Source organism: Vanellus vanellus, assembly GCF_965231255.1.
Source record: "Vanellus vanellus genome assembly, contig: HAP1_SCAFFOLD_1741, whole genome shotgun sequence".
Classification (NCBI taxonomy): domain Eukaryota; kingdom Metazoa; phylum Chordata; class Aves; order Charadriiformes; family Charadriidae; genus Vanellus; species Vanellus vanellus.
This window is the reverse complement of record NW_028128230.1, coordinates 15,369-30,103: the sequence shown is the minus strand read 5'-3', so window position 1 is coordinate 30,103 and position 14,735 is coordinate 15,369. Positions and strand designations below refer to the sequence as shown.

Below are 14,735 nucleotides of genomic sequence, written 5' to 3'. Positions count from 1 at the left end.
CGGTGTGGGGGACTCGGGACCCAGTGCCGGAGGGTCTCGGTGCCCCCCCCCCCCCCGCCCCCCCCCGCGGGCATGGGGACATGGCGCTGGGGCATGGCGGGCTGTGGGGCTGGCTATGGGGCAGGGGTCCCGGGCCATGTGTGTGGGTGCGAGCCCTATGTCATGTGTGTCCCCTATGTGTGTGTGTGTGTCCCCCTGTGTGTGTGTCCCCCCCCCCAGGGTGCCCTGCCAAAAAGACGTTGTGTGACACCAACACGTGCCACAACGGTGGCACCTGCGTGCACGAGTGGGACAGCTTCAGCTGCCGCTGCCCACTGGGTTTCGGGGGCAAAACTTGCCAGGAAGGTACTGGGAGGGCACTGGGAGGGTGGAGGTGGTGGTGGTGGGGGGGGGGTCAGCCCCCACCCCACCCCCTGTGTTGTTCCTCCCCCCCCCCCCAGAGATGGCGACCCCCCTGCGGTTCCTGGGCAGCAGCCGGCTGTGGTGGGGTGGGCTGGCGCTGCCCCTCACCCTGCCCTGGCACCTGGGGCTCATGTTCCGCACTCGCCACCCCCACGGGCTACTGCTGCGGGCCAGCGCTGGCCCCCGCGCCACGCTCACCCTCCAGGTGGGTCCCACGGCGGTGGAGAGGGGACACACACACACACACACACACACACACACACACAAGGTGGGGTATGGGTTGGGGGGGGGGGTTGGCATAGGGGGGGTTGGCATAGGGGGTACTGCCCTGGGGGTATATGGCCATGGGGGGGGTTATGGGCATGGGGGGTTATGGGCACGGGGGGGGGGGGGTTGGCATAGGGGGTACTGCCCTGGGGGGGTTGGCATAGGGGGGGTTGGCATAGGGGGTACTGCCCCGGGGGTATATGGCCATGGGGGGGGTTAAGGGGATAGAGGGTACTGCCATGGGGGGGTACTGCCCTGGGGGGGTTATGGGCATAGTGGGTACTGCCATGGGGGGGTTATGGGTATGGGGGGGTTGGCATAGGGGGTACTTCCCCGGGGGGGTACTGCCCTGGGGGGGTTATGGGCATGGGGGGGGTTGGCATAGCGCGTAGTGCCCTGGGGGGGGTTATGGGCATAGGGGGCACTGCCCTGGGGGGGTACTGCCCTGGGGGGGTTATGGGCATCTGGAGGGGTTGGCATAGGGGGCACTGCCACGGGAGGGTACTGCCCTGGGGAGGTTATGGGATGGGGGGGGGGGTTGGCATAGTGGGTACTGCCCTGGGGGGGTTATGGGTATGGGGGGGGGTTGGCATAGGGGGTACTGCCCTGGGGGGGATTGGCATAGCGGGTACTACCCTGGGGGGGTTATGGGCATGTGGGGGGGGTGGCATAGGGGGCACTGCCACGGGGGGGTACTGCCCTGGGGGGTTACGGGCATGGGGCGGGGGGGGGGGGTTATTGGCATAGGGGGTATTGCCTTGGGGGCAGTGCCAGGGGGTTTCTTGGCCTTTGGGAGGGGGATATTGCCCCCCAGGGGGGGGTATTGGCGTTGGGGGTGTTGTCCTGAGGGCAGTGGAGGGGGGGTATTGCCCTGGGGGGGGTGGTGTTATTGCCCTGGGGGGGAGGTTATTGCCCGGGGGGGGGGGGGGGATTATTGCCCTGGGGGGGGCGGGGGAGGTTATTGCCCTGGGGGGGGGGGATTATTGCCCCGGGGGGGTGTTATTGCCCTGGGTGGGAGGGTTATTGCCCTGGGGGGGACACTATTGCCCTGGGGGGGGCGGTGGTGTTATTGCCCTGGGAGGGATTATTGCCCCGGGGGGGGGGGGATTATTGCCCTGGGGGGGGCGGGGGAGGTTATTGCCCTGGGGGGGGATTATTGCCCTGGGGGGGGGGGGCAGTGGTGTTATTGCCCTGGGGGGGGATTATTGCCCCGGGGCGGTGGTGTTATTGCCCTGGGGGGGGGATTATTTCCCCGGGGGGGGGGATTATTGCCCTCGGGGGCAGTACCGGGGGGGGGGGGGTGTATATGTGTGTGTGTCCCCCCCCCGGGGGTCCCTGACGTCCCCGCCGGCAGCTGAGCGCGGGCAGGCGGAGGCGGGGGTCTGGCAGGGGGGGACCCCCCTGGCGCGGCTGCGACTGCCCAACGCCAAAGTCAACGACGGGGATTGGCACCACCTGCAGCTGGAAGTGAGGGGGGCCCCCCCGGCCGCCTCCCCGCCCCCCCCCGCCCCCCCTCTCCTCCTCCTCCTCACCCTCGACTACGGCCGCCACCAGGTGGGCTTCGACGGGAGTGGGGAAACTGAGGCACGGAGGGGCGGACACTGCCCCGCTCGGCCCGGGGGTGGCACCGGGGGGGGGGGGGGGGGTGTCTGAGTGTGTGGTCCGTGTCCCCCCCCCCCCCCTCTGTCCCGCAGGCGGTGGCCGAGGTGGCGGCGGAGCTGCAGGGGCTGCGGCTGCGGACGCTGAGCGTCGGGGGGGTGGGGGGCGACGGGGGCAGCGTGGAACAGGGCTTCCGGGGGTGTCTGCAGGTACGGGGGGGGGCAGCGGGGGGGGGGGGGGGGGGCGGGGGGGTGTTGGTGAAAGGGGGGGTGTGGGCGTGGGAACGGGGCACAGGGTGTTGGGGACATGGGCATGGGGGAGGGCATGGGGACAGGGACATGGGACATGGGCGGGGGGGGCATGGGGACAGGGACATGGGGACAGGGACACGGGCACAAGGCGTGGGGACATGGCGTAGGGCATGGGGACATGGGCGTGGCAGAGGGGCATGGGGACAGGGACATGGGATCAGGGACATGGGGACAGGGACATGGGCACAAGGCGTGGGGACATGGCATAGGGCATGGGGACATGGGCATGGCAGAGGGGCATGGGGACAGGGACATGGGGACATGGGCATGGGGGGGGCATGGGGACAGGGACGTGGCACAGGGTGTTGGGGACATGGGCATGGGAGGGGCATGGGGACAGGGACATGGGGACAGGGACATGGGGACAGGGACATGGGCACAAGGCATGGGGACATGGCATAGGGCATGGGGACATAGGCGTGGCAGAGGGGCATGGGGTCATGGCATGGGGACAGGGCATGGGGGGGCATGGGGTGTGGAGACATGGACATGGCGGGGGGGGCATGGGGACAGGGACATGGGGACAGGGACATGGGGACAGGGACATGGGCACAAGGCGTGGGGACATGGCGTAGGGCATGGGGACATGGGCGTGGCGATGGGGCATGGGGACATGGACACAGGGACATAAGACAGGGCATGGGGACATGGCATAGGGCATGGGGACAGGGACGTGGGGACAGGGACATGGGGACATGGCATAGGGCATGGGGACATGGGCACGGCAGTGAGGGCCATGGGGACAGGGACATGGGCACAGGGCGTGGGGATGGGGACATGGCGGTGGCAGTCACGTGCATAGGGAGAGGGATGTGGGTGTGGGTGTACGGCCTGGGGACATGGGACATTTGGGCACAGGGCAGGGCTACGGACAGGGGGACAATGGGGACACGGGGACATGGGGACACGGGGACAGAGAATGGTTAACTGTGCCGTGACATGTGGTTAAAGGTACGGGGACATGGGGACATCAGCTGAGGACGTGGGGCACAGGGGCACAGGGAGTGGGGACATGGGACGTACGGGCTGGGGGACACTGGTGGGCACGTGGGGACGTGGGCACAGCAATGGGGACAGGGAGCCCATGGGGCGCGGGGGATGTGACAGCGGGGTCTGGGCATGGGGACAGGGACGCGGGGTGTAACCTGGGGGGGGGGGGGGGGAGGAGTGGGGGGGTTATGGGGTGGCACTGGGGGGGGTGCGGGGGGGTGAGCGGGGCTGCAGCGAGGGAAACTGAGGCACGGGGGGGGTGACGATGCGGCGGTGACGCAGGGCGTGCGCGTGGGCGAGACGGCGGCCAGCGCGGTGGCACTGAGCGTGGCACAGGCGACGCGGGTGAACGTGGAGGGGGGGTGCGCCCTCCCCGACCCCTGCGACTCGGGGCCCTGCCCCCCCCACAGCTACTGCAGCGACGACTGGGGACAGCTTCTCCTGCCGCTGCCACCCCGGTGAGCCCCCCGGGGGACACCCCCGGGCACTGCCACCCCCGCGCTGTCACCTCCGGGCACTGCCACCCCACTGCTGGCACCCCCAGGGACTGCCACCCCCAATGCCACCCCCACGCTGTCACCTCCGGGCTCTGCCACCCCCCACTGCCACCCCCAGGGACTGCCACCCCCAATGCCACCCCCGCGCTGTCACCTCCAGGCTCTGCCACCCCCCACTGCCACCCCCAGGGACTGCCACCCCCAATGCCACCCCCACGCTGTCACCTCCGGGCTCTGCCACCCCCCACTGCCACCCCCAGGGACTGCCACCCCCAATGCCACCCCCACGCTGTCACCTCCAGGCACTGCCACCCCACTGCTGGCACCCCCAGGGACTGCCACCCCCCACTGCCACCCCCAGGGACTGCCACCCCCAATGCCACCCCCACGCTGTCACCCCCGGGCACTGCCACCCCCCACTGCCACCCCCAGGGACTGCCACCCCCAATGCCACCCCCGCGCTGTCACCTCAGGGCTCTCCCACCCCCCACTGCCACCCCCACGCTGTCACCTCCGGGCACTGCCACCCCACTGCTGGCACCCCCAGGGACTGCCACCCCCGATGCCACCCCCACGCTGTCACCTCCGGGCTCTGCCACCCCACTGCTGCCACCCCCAGGGACTGCCACCCCCGATGCCACCCCCACGCTGTCACCTCCGGGCTCTGCCACCCCCCACTGCCACCCCCAGGGACTGCCACCCCCAATGCCACCCCCACGCTGTCACCCCCGGGCACTGCCACCCCCCACTGCCACTCCCAGGGACTGCCACCGCCAATGCCACCCTCACGCTGTCACCTCCGGGCACTGCCACCCCCCACTGCCACCCCCAGGGACTGCCACCCCCAATGCCACCCCCGCGCTGTCACCTCCGGGCTCTGCCACCCCCCACTGCCACCCCCAGGGACTGCCAACCCCAACTGCCACCCCCAACTGCCACCCCCACGCTGTCACCCCCAGGCACTGCCACCCCTCACTGCCACCCCCACACTGTCACCCCCGGGCACTGCCACCCCAGTGCTGTCACCCCCAGGGACTGCCACCCCTGCACTGCCACCCCTATGATGCCACCCCCGGGCACTGCCACCCCCCACTGCCACCTCCAGGGACTGTCAGCCCCCACTGCCACCCCAGTGCTGTCACCCCGGGCACTGCCACCCCCCACTGCCACCCCCAGGGACTTCCACCCTGGCCCTGCCACCCCAGCACTGTCACCCCTGGGGCACTGTCACCCCCCACAGCCACCCCCAGGGACTGCCACCCCAGTGCTGTCACCCCCAGGGACTGCCATCCCCCACTGCCACCCCAAGGACTGCCACCCCTGCACTGCCACCCCCACACTGCCACCCCCTTGTCATTCTCCCTAGGGCACTGCCACCCTCCCCAGGGCCCTGCCACCTCCATCACTGTCCCCAGAGCACTGCCACCCACTTGTCACTGTCCCTAGGGCACTGTCACTCTCCCTGGGCACTGCCACCCGTGTCATTGTCCCCAAGGCACTGCCACTCTCACTGGGCACTGTCCCCAGGGCACTGCCAGCCCCTTGTCGCTCTGCCTAGGGCACTGCCATTTCTGTCATTGTCCCCAAGGCACTGCCACTCTCACTGGGCACTGTCCCCAGGGCACTGCTGCCTCCTTGTCACTGTCCCCAGAGCACTGCCACTCCCTTGTCACTGTCCCCAGGTCACTGCCACCCTCCCTGGGCACTGCCACCCCCTTGTCACTGTCCCCAGGACACTGCCACCCCCATCACTATCCTTGTGGCACTGCCACACCCTATCACTGTCCCCAGGGCACTGCCACCCTCCCTGGGCACTGCCACCTCCATCACTAGCCCTGGGGCACTGCCACCCAGTTGTCATTGTCCCCAGGGCACCACCACCCCATTGTCACTGTCCCCAGGTCACTGCCACCCTCCCTGGGCACTGCCACCCCCTTGTCACTGTCCCCAGGTCACTGTCACCCCCATCACTCTCCTCGGGGCACTGCCATGCCTTTTACTGTCCCCAGGGCACTGCCACCCCCATCCCCATGACACTGCCGCCCTCCCCGCTGTCACCCCCTCCCTGCGATGTCCCCAACCGTGCCCGTCCCCCCGCCCAGGCTACTTTGGGGACAGCTGTGTCAGCGCTTGTGCCCTCAACCCGTGCCAGTCCCCGGCCACCTGCGCCCGCCGGCCGGGCTCCCCGCACGGCTACGCCTGCGAGTGTCCCCAGGGCCACTTCGGGCCCTACTGCGAGCACAAGTGGGTGGCAGCGAGGGACGGGCACGCGCGAGTGTGACGGGCGCCCCTGCCTGTCCCTCCTGCTGGGCTGGGGGGGGGGGGCACGGTGGGCGTGCGAGGGACAGGGACAGGGTGGGGACATGGAGGGCATGGTGGGTGTGCATGGGGTATGGTGGGTGTGCAATGGGCACAATGGCTGTGCAAGGGGTATGGTGGGTGTGCAAGGGACAGAGTGGGGACATGGAGGGCACGGTGGGTGTGCAAGGGGTATGGTGGGTGTGCAATGGGCACAATGGGTGTGCAAGGGGCACGCTGGGTGTGCAAGGGGTATGGTGGGTGTGCAAGGGACAGAGTGGGGACATGGAGGGCACGGTGGGTGTGCGAGGGGTATGGTGGGTGTGCAAGGGACAGGGTGGGGACATGGAGGGCACGGTGGGTGTGCAAGGGGTATGGTGGGTGTGCAAGGGACAGGGTGGGGACATGGAGGGCACGGTGGGTGTGCATGGGGTATGGTGGGTGTGCAATGGGCACAATGGGTGTGCAAGGGACAGGGTGGGCAACATGGAGGGCACAGTGGGTGTGCGGTGGGCACGATGGCTGTGCAAGGGGTATGGTGGGCGTGCAAGGGACAGGGTGGGGACATGGAGGGCACGGTGGGTGTGCAAGGGGCACGCTGGGTATGCATGAGGTATGGTGGGTGTGCAACGGGCGCAATGGCTGTGCAAGGGGTATGGTGGGTGTGTAAGGGACAGAGTGGGGACATGGAGGGCATGGTGGGTGTGCAAGGGGTATGGTGGGTGTGCAATGGGCACAATGGGTGTGCAAGGGGCATGCTGGGTGTGCATGGGTGATGGTGGGTGTGCAATGGGCACAATGGGTGTGCAAGCGGTATGGTGGGTGCAAAAGGGATTGGGTGGGTGTGCAAGGGGTATGGTGGGTGTGCAAGGGACAGGGTGGGCAACATGGAGGGCACGGTGGGTGTGCAGTGGGCACGATGGCTGTGCAAGGGGTATGGTGGGTGTGCAAGGGACAGGGTGGGGACATGGAGGGCACGGTGGGTGTGCAAGGGGCACGCTGGGTATGCATGGGGTATGGTGGGTGTGCAATGGGCACAATGGGTGTGCAAGGGGTATGGTGGGTGTGCAAGGGACAGAGTGGGGACATGGAGGGCACGGTGGGTGTTCAATGGGCACGATGGGTGTGCAAGAGGTATGGTCGGTGCAAAAGGGATTGGGTGGGTGTGCAAGAGGTATGGTGGGTGTGCAAGGGACAGGGTGGGGACATGGAGGGCACGGTGGGTGTGCAAGGGGCACGCTGGGTGTGCATGGGGTATGGTGGGTGTGCAAGAGGCACAATGGGTGTGCAAGGGACAGGGTGGGCACATGGGGGCACAGTGGGTGTGCAAGGGGCACGATGGCTGTGCAAGGGGTATGGTGGGTGTGCAAGAGCCGTGACGGGCGTGCAAGGGGCAGGGTGGGCGCATGGAGGGCAGAGTGGGCGTGCAATAGCCACGGTGGGCGTGCAAGGGACAGGGTGGGTGTGCAAGGGACAGGGTGGGTGTGCAAGGGGCAGGGTGGGCGTGCACGGGTGGGGACGGGGTGCCCGTGCGAGAGCCCCAGAGGGGGCGCAGGGAGGGACGGAGCGGGCATGGGAGGGGCGGGGGAGTGGCCCGCCCCGCCCCGCCCAGCCCCGCCCTGCCCCGCCCCGCCCCGCCCCACAGGGAGGCCCCGCCCTGCCCGCGGGGGTGGTGGGGCCACCCCGCCTGCGGCCCCTGCAGCTGCGATGTCACCAAAGGCTTCGACCCCGACTGCAACAAGACGACGGGGGAGTGTCGCTGCAAGGTGTGTCACCCTCACCGCCCCCCGCCCCCGGGGCCACCCTGACACCCCCCAAATTGTGTCACCCCCCCCCCCCCCCAGGAGAACCACTACCGCCCCCCCGGCAGCGACTCCTGTCTGCTCTGCGACTGTTACCCCACCGGGTCCCTCTCCCGCCTCTGCCACGGCACCAGCGGGCAGTGTCCCTGCAAGGCGGGTGTCATCGGCCGCCACTGCGACCGCTGCGACAACCCCTTCGCCGAGGTGACGGCCGGCGGCTGCGAAGGTGGGTGGCGGGGAGCGGGTGTCGCTGTCACCCCTGCTGTCACCCTGCTGTCACCCTGGGTGCCAGTGACCCAGTGCCACTGCTGTCACCTGCTGTCACCCCTGCTGTCACTCCGTGTCACTCTGTGTCACCCTGCTGTCACCCTGGGTGCCAGTGGCCTAGTGCCACTGCTGTCACCTGCTGTCACTCTGTGTCACCCTGCTGTCACCCTGGGTGCCAGTGGCCTAGTGCCACTGCTGTCACCCTGTGTCACCCTGCTGTCACCCTGTGTCACTCTGTGTCACCCTGCTGTCACCCTGCTGTCATCCTGAGTGCCAGCAACTGAATGCCACTGTCACCTTGCTGTCACCCTGTGTCACCTGCTGCCATCCTTTGTCACCCTGCTGTCACCCTGTGTCACCCTACTGTCACCCTGAGTGCCAGTGACCCAGTGCCACTGCTGTCACCCACTGTCACCCCTGCTGTCTCCCTGCTGTCACCCTGTGTCACCCTGCTGTCACCCTGGGTGCCAGTGGCCTAGTGCCACTGCTGTCACCCTGTGTCACCCTGCTGTCACCCTGTGTCACTCTGTGTCACCCTGCTGTCACCCTGCTGTCATCCTGAGTGCCAGCAACTGAATGCCACTGTCACCTTGCTGTCACCCTGTGTCACCTGCTGCCATCCTTTGTCACCCTGCTGTCACCCTGTGTCACCCTACTGTCACCCTGAGTGCCAGTGACCCAGTGCCACTGCTGTCACCCACTGTCACCCCTGCTGTCTCCCTGCTGTCACCCTGTGTCACCCTGCTGTCACCCTGGGTGCCAGTGGCCTAGTGCCACTGCTGTCACCCTGTGTCACCCTGCTGTCACCCTGTGTCACTCTGTGTCACCCTGCTGTCACCCTGCTGTCATCCTGAGTGCCAGCAACTGAATGCCACTGTCACCTTGCTGTCACCCTGTGTCACCTGCTGCCATCCTTTGTCACCCTGCTGTCACCCTGTGTCACCCTACTGTCACCCTGAGTGCCAGTGACCCAGTGCCACTGCTGTCACCCACTGTCACCCCTGCTGTCTCCCTGCTGTCACCCTGTGTCACCCTGCTGTCACCCTGCTGTCATCCTGAGTGCCAGCAACTGAATGCCACTGTCACCTTGCTGTCACCCTGTGTCACCTGCTGCCATCCTTTGTCACCCTGCTGTCACCCTGTGTCACCCTACTGTCACCCTGAGTGCCAGTGACCCAGTGCCACTGCTGTCACCCACTGTCACCCCTGCTGTCTCCCTGCTGTCACCCTGTGTCACCCTGCTGTCACCCTGGGTGCCAGTGGCCTAGTGCCACTGCTGTCACCCTGTGTCACCCTGCTGTCACCTGCTGTCACCCTGTGTCACACTGCATTTTCTCTGCTGTCACCCTGAGTGCCAGTGGCCTAGTGCCACTGCTGTCACCCTGTGTCACCCTGCTGTCATCCTGAGTGCCAGCAACTGAATGCCACTGTCACCTTGCTGTCACCCTGTGTCACCCTACTGTCACCCTGGGTGCCAGTGACATAGTGCCACTGCTGTCACCTTGTGTGACCCTGCTGTCACGCTGCTGTCACCCTGTGTCACCCTTGTGTTACCCAGCTGTCACCTTGTGTCACACTGCTGTTGCTCTGCTGTCACCCTGGGTGCCAGTAACATAGTGCCGCTGCTGTCACCCTCTGTCACCCTGCTGTCACCCTGGGTGCCAACAACTGGATGCCACTGTCACCCTGCTGTCACCCTTTGTCACCCTTTGTCACCCTGTGTCAAGCTGCTGTTGCTCTGCTGTCACCCTGCTGTCCCCCTGCGTGCTGGTGACCGGGTGCCACTGCTGTCACCCCGCGTCACCCTGCTGTCACCCCGGCATGACACCCCGCTTTGCCCTGCAGTCAACTACGACAGCTGTCCCCGTGCCATCGAGGCCAGCATTTGGTGGCCCCGCACCCGCTTCGGGCTGCCCGCCGCCGCCCCCTGCCCCAAGGGATCCATCGGTAGGTGGGGGGACACGGGGGTGGCACCGCGGTGGCACTGCTGGGGTGGGGTGGGTGACACCATGGTGGCACTGGTGGGACAGGGCTGAGGGGTGATGCTACAGTGGCACTGCTGGGATGGTACAGGGAGGTGACACCGTGGTGGCACCGCTGGGATGGGGTGGGGTTGGTGACACCATGGTGGCACCTCTGGGGCAGGGCTGGGGGGGTGACACTGTGGTGGCACCACTGGGATGGGGTGGGGTTGGTGACACCATGGTGGCACCTCTGGGGCAGGGCTGGGGGGGGGATGGGGGGGATATAACACTGTGGGGGCACTGCTGGGACAGGGGTTGTGACACTGTGGTGGCACTGTTGGGACAGAGATTGGGGGGGTGATGCCATGGTGGCACTGCTGGAGTGGAACTGGGGTGGGGTGACACCACGGTGGCATCACTGGGATGGGTCTGCGAGGGAGTGACAGTGTGGTGGCACCTCTGAGACAGGGGGAGGTGTGACACAGTGGTGGCACTGCTAGGATGGGTCGGGGGGGGAACACTGGTGGCACGACTGGGACATTGTGGGAGGGGAGGTGACATCATGGTGTCACTGCTGAGATGGGGCAGGGCAGTGACACGGCGGTGGCAGAGCTGGGATGGGGCTGGGGTGGGGTGACACCGTGGTGTCATGGTTGGGATGGTACAGGGAGGTGACACTGTGGTGGCACCTCTGGGACAGGGCAGGGGGGATGACATGGTGGTGGCACCACTGGGACGTGTTGGGGGGGAGGTGATGTCACGGTGTCAGTGCTGAGATGGGGCAGGGGGTGACACGGTGGTGGCAGAGCTGGGATGGGGCTGGGGGGGTGTGACACTGTGTTGTCACTGCTGGGATGGTACAGGGAGGTGACACCATGGTGGCACTGCTGGGATGGGTTGGGGTTGGTGACACCGTGGTGGCATCACTGGGATGGGTCTGAGAGGGGGTGACACGGCGGTGGCATTGCTGGGACTGGGCTGGGGTGGGGTGACACCATGGTGTCACAGCTGGGATGGTACAGGGAGGTGACACCATGGTGGCACGGCTGGGGTGGGGTGGTGACACCACAGTGGCATCTCTGGGCCAGGGCTGAGGGGTGAGACAGCGGTGGCAGAGCTGGGATGGAGCTGGGGTGGGGTGACACCGTGGTGTCGTGGCTGGGATGGTACAGGGAGGTGACATGGTGGTGGCACCTCTGGGATAGGGAAGGGGGGTGACACCACGGTGGCACCTCTGGGACGGGGAAGATGGGTGACACCACGGTGGCACCTCTGGGATGGTGAAGGGGGGTGACACCACGGTGGCACCTCTGGGGCGGGGAAGATGGGTGACACCATGGTGGCACCTCTGGGACAGTGAAGGGGGGTGACACCACGGTGGCACCTCTGGGGTGGAGAAGAGGGGTGACACCATGGTGGCACCTCTGGGACGGGGAAGAGGGGTGACACAGCGGTGGCAGAGCTGACATGAGGCTGTGGTGACACCGTGGTGGCATGGAGCTTAGGGTGGGGTGACGTGGTGGCGTCGGCGCCGCAGCAGGGCAGGGGTGGTGACGCCGCGGCGTCACCGTCGGGCCACCGTCCCCGCAGGCACAGCGGTGCGCCACTGCGACGAGCACAAGGGCTGGCTGCCCCCCAACCTCTTCAACTGCAGCTCGCTGGCCTTCGCCGCGCTGCGCGGCTGGGTGAGTGTCCCGCCCAAGGGCCGGGGGACACGGGGACGGTGCCACCCCCGTGGCGGCCCCGCTGACGCCCGCCACCCGGCAGGCGGAACGGTTGGCGCGCAACGAGTCGGCGTTGGACCCGGCGCAGTCGCGGCGGGTGGCCCTGCAGCTGCACGAGGCCACTCGCCTCACGGCCACCTACTTCGGAAGCGACCTGCGCCTGGCGTACCGGCTGGCCAACCGCCTGCTGCGCCACGAGAGCGCCCAGCGCGGCTTCCGCCTGGCGGCCACCCAGGACGTCCACTTCACCGAGGTGGGGGCAGATGCCAGGGTGATGGGCACCCTCATGGGTCAAGGTTGGAGGTGCAGGTGCCAAGACACCGGGGTGATGGGCACCCTCTTGGGTGGGAGGTGTTGGGGCAGGAGGTCAGATGCCAGGGTGATGGGCACCCTCTTGGGTGGGTTGGTGCAGATGCCCAGGTGCCAGGGTGATGGGCACCCTCACGGGTGGGAGGTGTTGGGGCAGAAGGTCAGATGCCAGGGTGATGGGCACCCATATGGGTCAAGGTTGGAGGTGCAGGTGCCAAGACACCAGGGTGATGGGCACCCTCTTGGGTGGGAGGTGTTGGGGCAGGAGGTCAGATGCCAGGGTGATGGGCAACCTCATAGGTAAGGTATGGTGGTGCAGGTGCCAAGACACTGGGGTGATGGGCACCCGTATGGGTGGGAGGTGTTGGGGAAGGAGGTCAGACACCAGGGTGATGGGCACCCACAAGGGTGGGTTGGTGCAGAAGCCCAGGTGCCAGGGTGATGGGCACCCATATGGGTCAAGGTTGGTGGTGCAGGAGGCCAGACACCAGGGTGATGGGCACCCTCACGGGTGGGAGGTGTTGGGGCAGAAGGTCAGATGCCAGGGTGATGGGCACCCTCATGGGTCAAGGTTGGTGGTGCAGGTGCCAAGACACCGGGGTGATGGGCACCCATATGGGTGGGAGGTGTTAGGGAAGGAGGTCAGACGCCAGGGTGATGGGCACCCTCAAGGTTGGGTTAGTGCAGAAGCCCAGATGCCGGGGTGATGGGCACCCCCTCAATTTTGGAGGGGTGGGGGTGGGGGGGTACAGCATACCTGGCAGCGGCTGACAGTGTCGGGGTACCCCATCCCGCAGAGCCCCACAGGGCAGCGAGGCGGAGGGAGGGTGGGTGCCCAGACGCCAGGGTGAGGGGCAGCCGGCAGCACTGCCAACCCTGCCCGTCCCGGCAGAACCTGCTGCGGGTGGGCAGTGCCCTACTGGACACCAGTAACAAGCGGCACTGGGAGCTGATCCAGCAGACGGAGGGGGGCACGGCCTGGCTGCTGAAGCACTTCGAGGACTACGCCAGCGCCCTGGCGCAGAACATGCCCCAGACCTACCTCAGCCCCTTCACCATCGTCACCCCCAACATCGGTGAGCGGGGGACCCGCCCCGGGGACGGGGACACGTGCGTGACATGCGTGTGCCCAAGGATGTGGGTGTGCTGGGGACACGTGTGTGCCTGGGGACACGGGCATGTGTGTGCCTGGGGACATGTGTGCCTGGGGACATGTGTGCACTGGGGACATGGGCATGCATACGCCTGGGGACATGCACATGCCCCTTGGACACGCGTGTGCTGGAGACGTGTGCACCTGGGGAGCGTGTTTGTGCCCAGGGGACACGAGTGTGCCTGGGGACATGTGTGCCTGGGGGACATGTGGGCTCGGGGGACATGTGTGCCAGGCGACACGTGTGTGCTGGGGACATGCGTGTGCCTGGGGACACGTGTGCCCAGGGGACATGCATCTGCCCAGGGACATGGACATGTGTGTACCTGGGAGACGTGTGTCCCCAAGGACACGTGTGTGCTTAGGGACACGCATGTCACCAAGAACATGTGTGTGCCTGGGGGCCATGCGTGCGCCTGGGGCCATGCCTGTACCCAAGGACACGTGTGCCCCCGAGGACACGGATGTGCATGTGACCTGTGTGCTGAGGGCTGGGGACACGTGTGTGCCCGGAGACACACGTGTGTGCCCAGGGACACGCGTGTGGCCAGGTTTGCGGGCACGCGCGCGCGCGTGTGTGTGTGTGTGTGTCTGGGGACATGGACGCGAGCCCGGGGGACACCCAGCATGGGCGCCGGGCACAGGGGGTGCCGGTGTCCCCTGGGTGACACGGTGCCGCAGTGGTGTCGGTGGTGCGACTGGACAAGGGCAGCTTCGCGGGCGCCCGGCTGCCGCGCTACGAGGCGCTGCGGGGGGAGAAGCCCCCCGACCTGGAGACCACCGTCATCCTGCCCGACAGCGTCTTCCGCCCCCCCGAGGGCAGGCGTGAGTGCCGGGGAGAGGGGACGGGGGGGGGTGGGGGGACCTCAGGGCATCCATGGGCTGGCGGGGGTGGGGGGACCCCGGCGTGGGGCTGGCAGGGTTGGGGACTCCAATGTGGCAGTGGGGCTGGTGGGGTTGGGGAGCCTGGCATGGGTGTGGGGCTGGCGGGGTTGGGGACACCAGGAAGGGGCTGGCAGGGTTGGGGGGACCCCAGTATGGCCATGGGGCTGGCAGGGTTGGGGACAGCAGCATGGGACTGGCAGGGTTGGGACCCTGGAGTGGCTATAGGGGCTGAGAGGGTTGGGGACCCCAGAATGGGGCTGGGAGGGC

At 67.4% G+C, this 14,735-nt stretch overlaps 1 protein-coding gene across 1 annotated transcript in view; it reads left to right on the top strand.

Moving 5' to 3' along the window:
- Nucleotides 1-219: 219 nt before the first annotated feature.
- The window catches only part of LOC309684646 (cadherin EGF LAG seven-pass G-type receptor 2-like), a gene marked incomplete at both ends in the record, with an annotated part of 28,378 nt that continues 13,862 nt past the window's right edge, over nucleotides 220-14,735 (top strand). Inside the window, 14 exon segments of the mRNA XM_082500517.1 lie at nucleotides 220-345; nucleotides 441-611; nucleotides 2,024-2,223; nucleotides 2,364-2,477; nucleotides 3,852-3,998; nucleotides 4,000-4,027; nucleotides 6,169-6,310; nucleotides 8,010-8,130; nucleotides 8,209-8,392; nucleotides 10,279-10,380; nucleotides 11,988-12,082; nucleotides 12,165-12,374; nucleotides 13,323-13,506; nucleotides 14,265-14,408. Coding sequence (XP_082356643.1) covers nucleotides 220-345; nucleotides 441-611; nucleotides 2,024-2,223; nucleotides 2,364-2,477; nucleotides 3,852-3,998; nucleotides 4,000-4,027; nucleotides 6,169-6,310; nucleotides 8,010-8,130; nucleotides 8,209-8,392; nucleotides 10,279-10,380; nucleotides 11,988-12,082; nucleotides 12,165-12,374; nucleotides 13,323-13,506; nucleotides 14,265-14,408 — 1,968 coding nt within the window.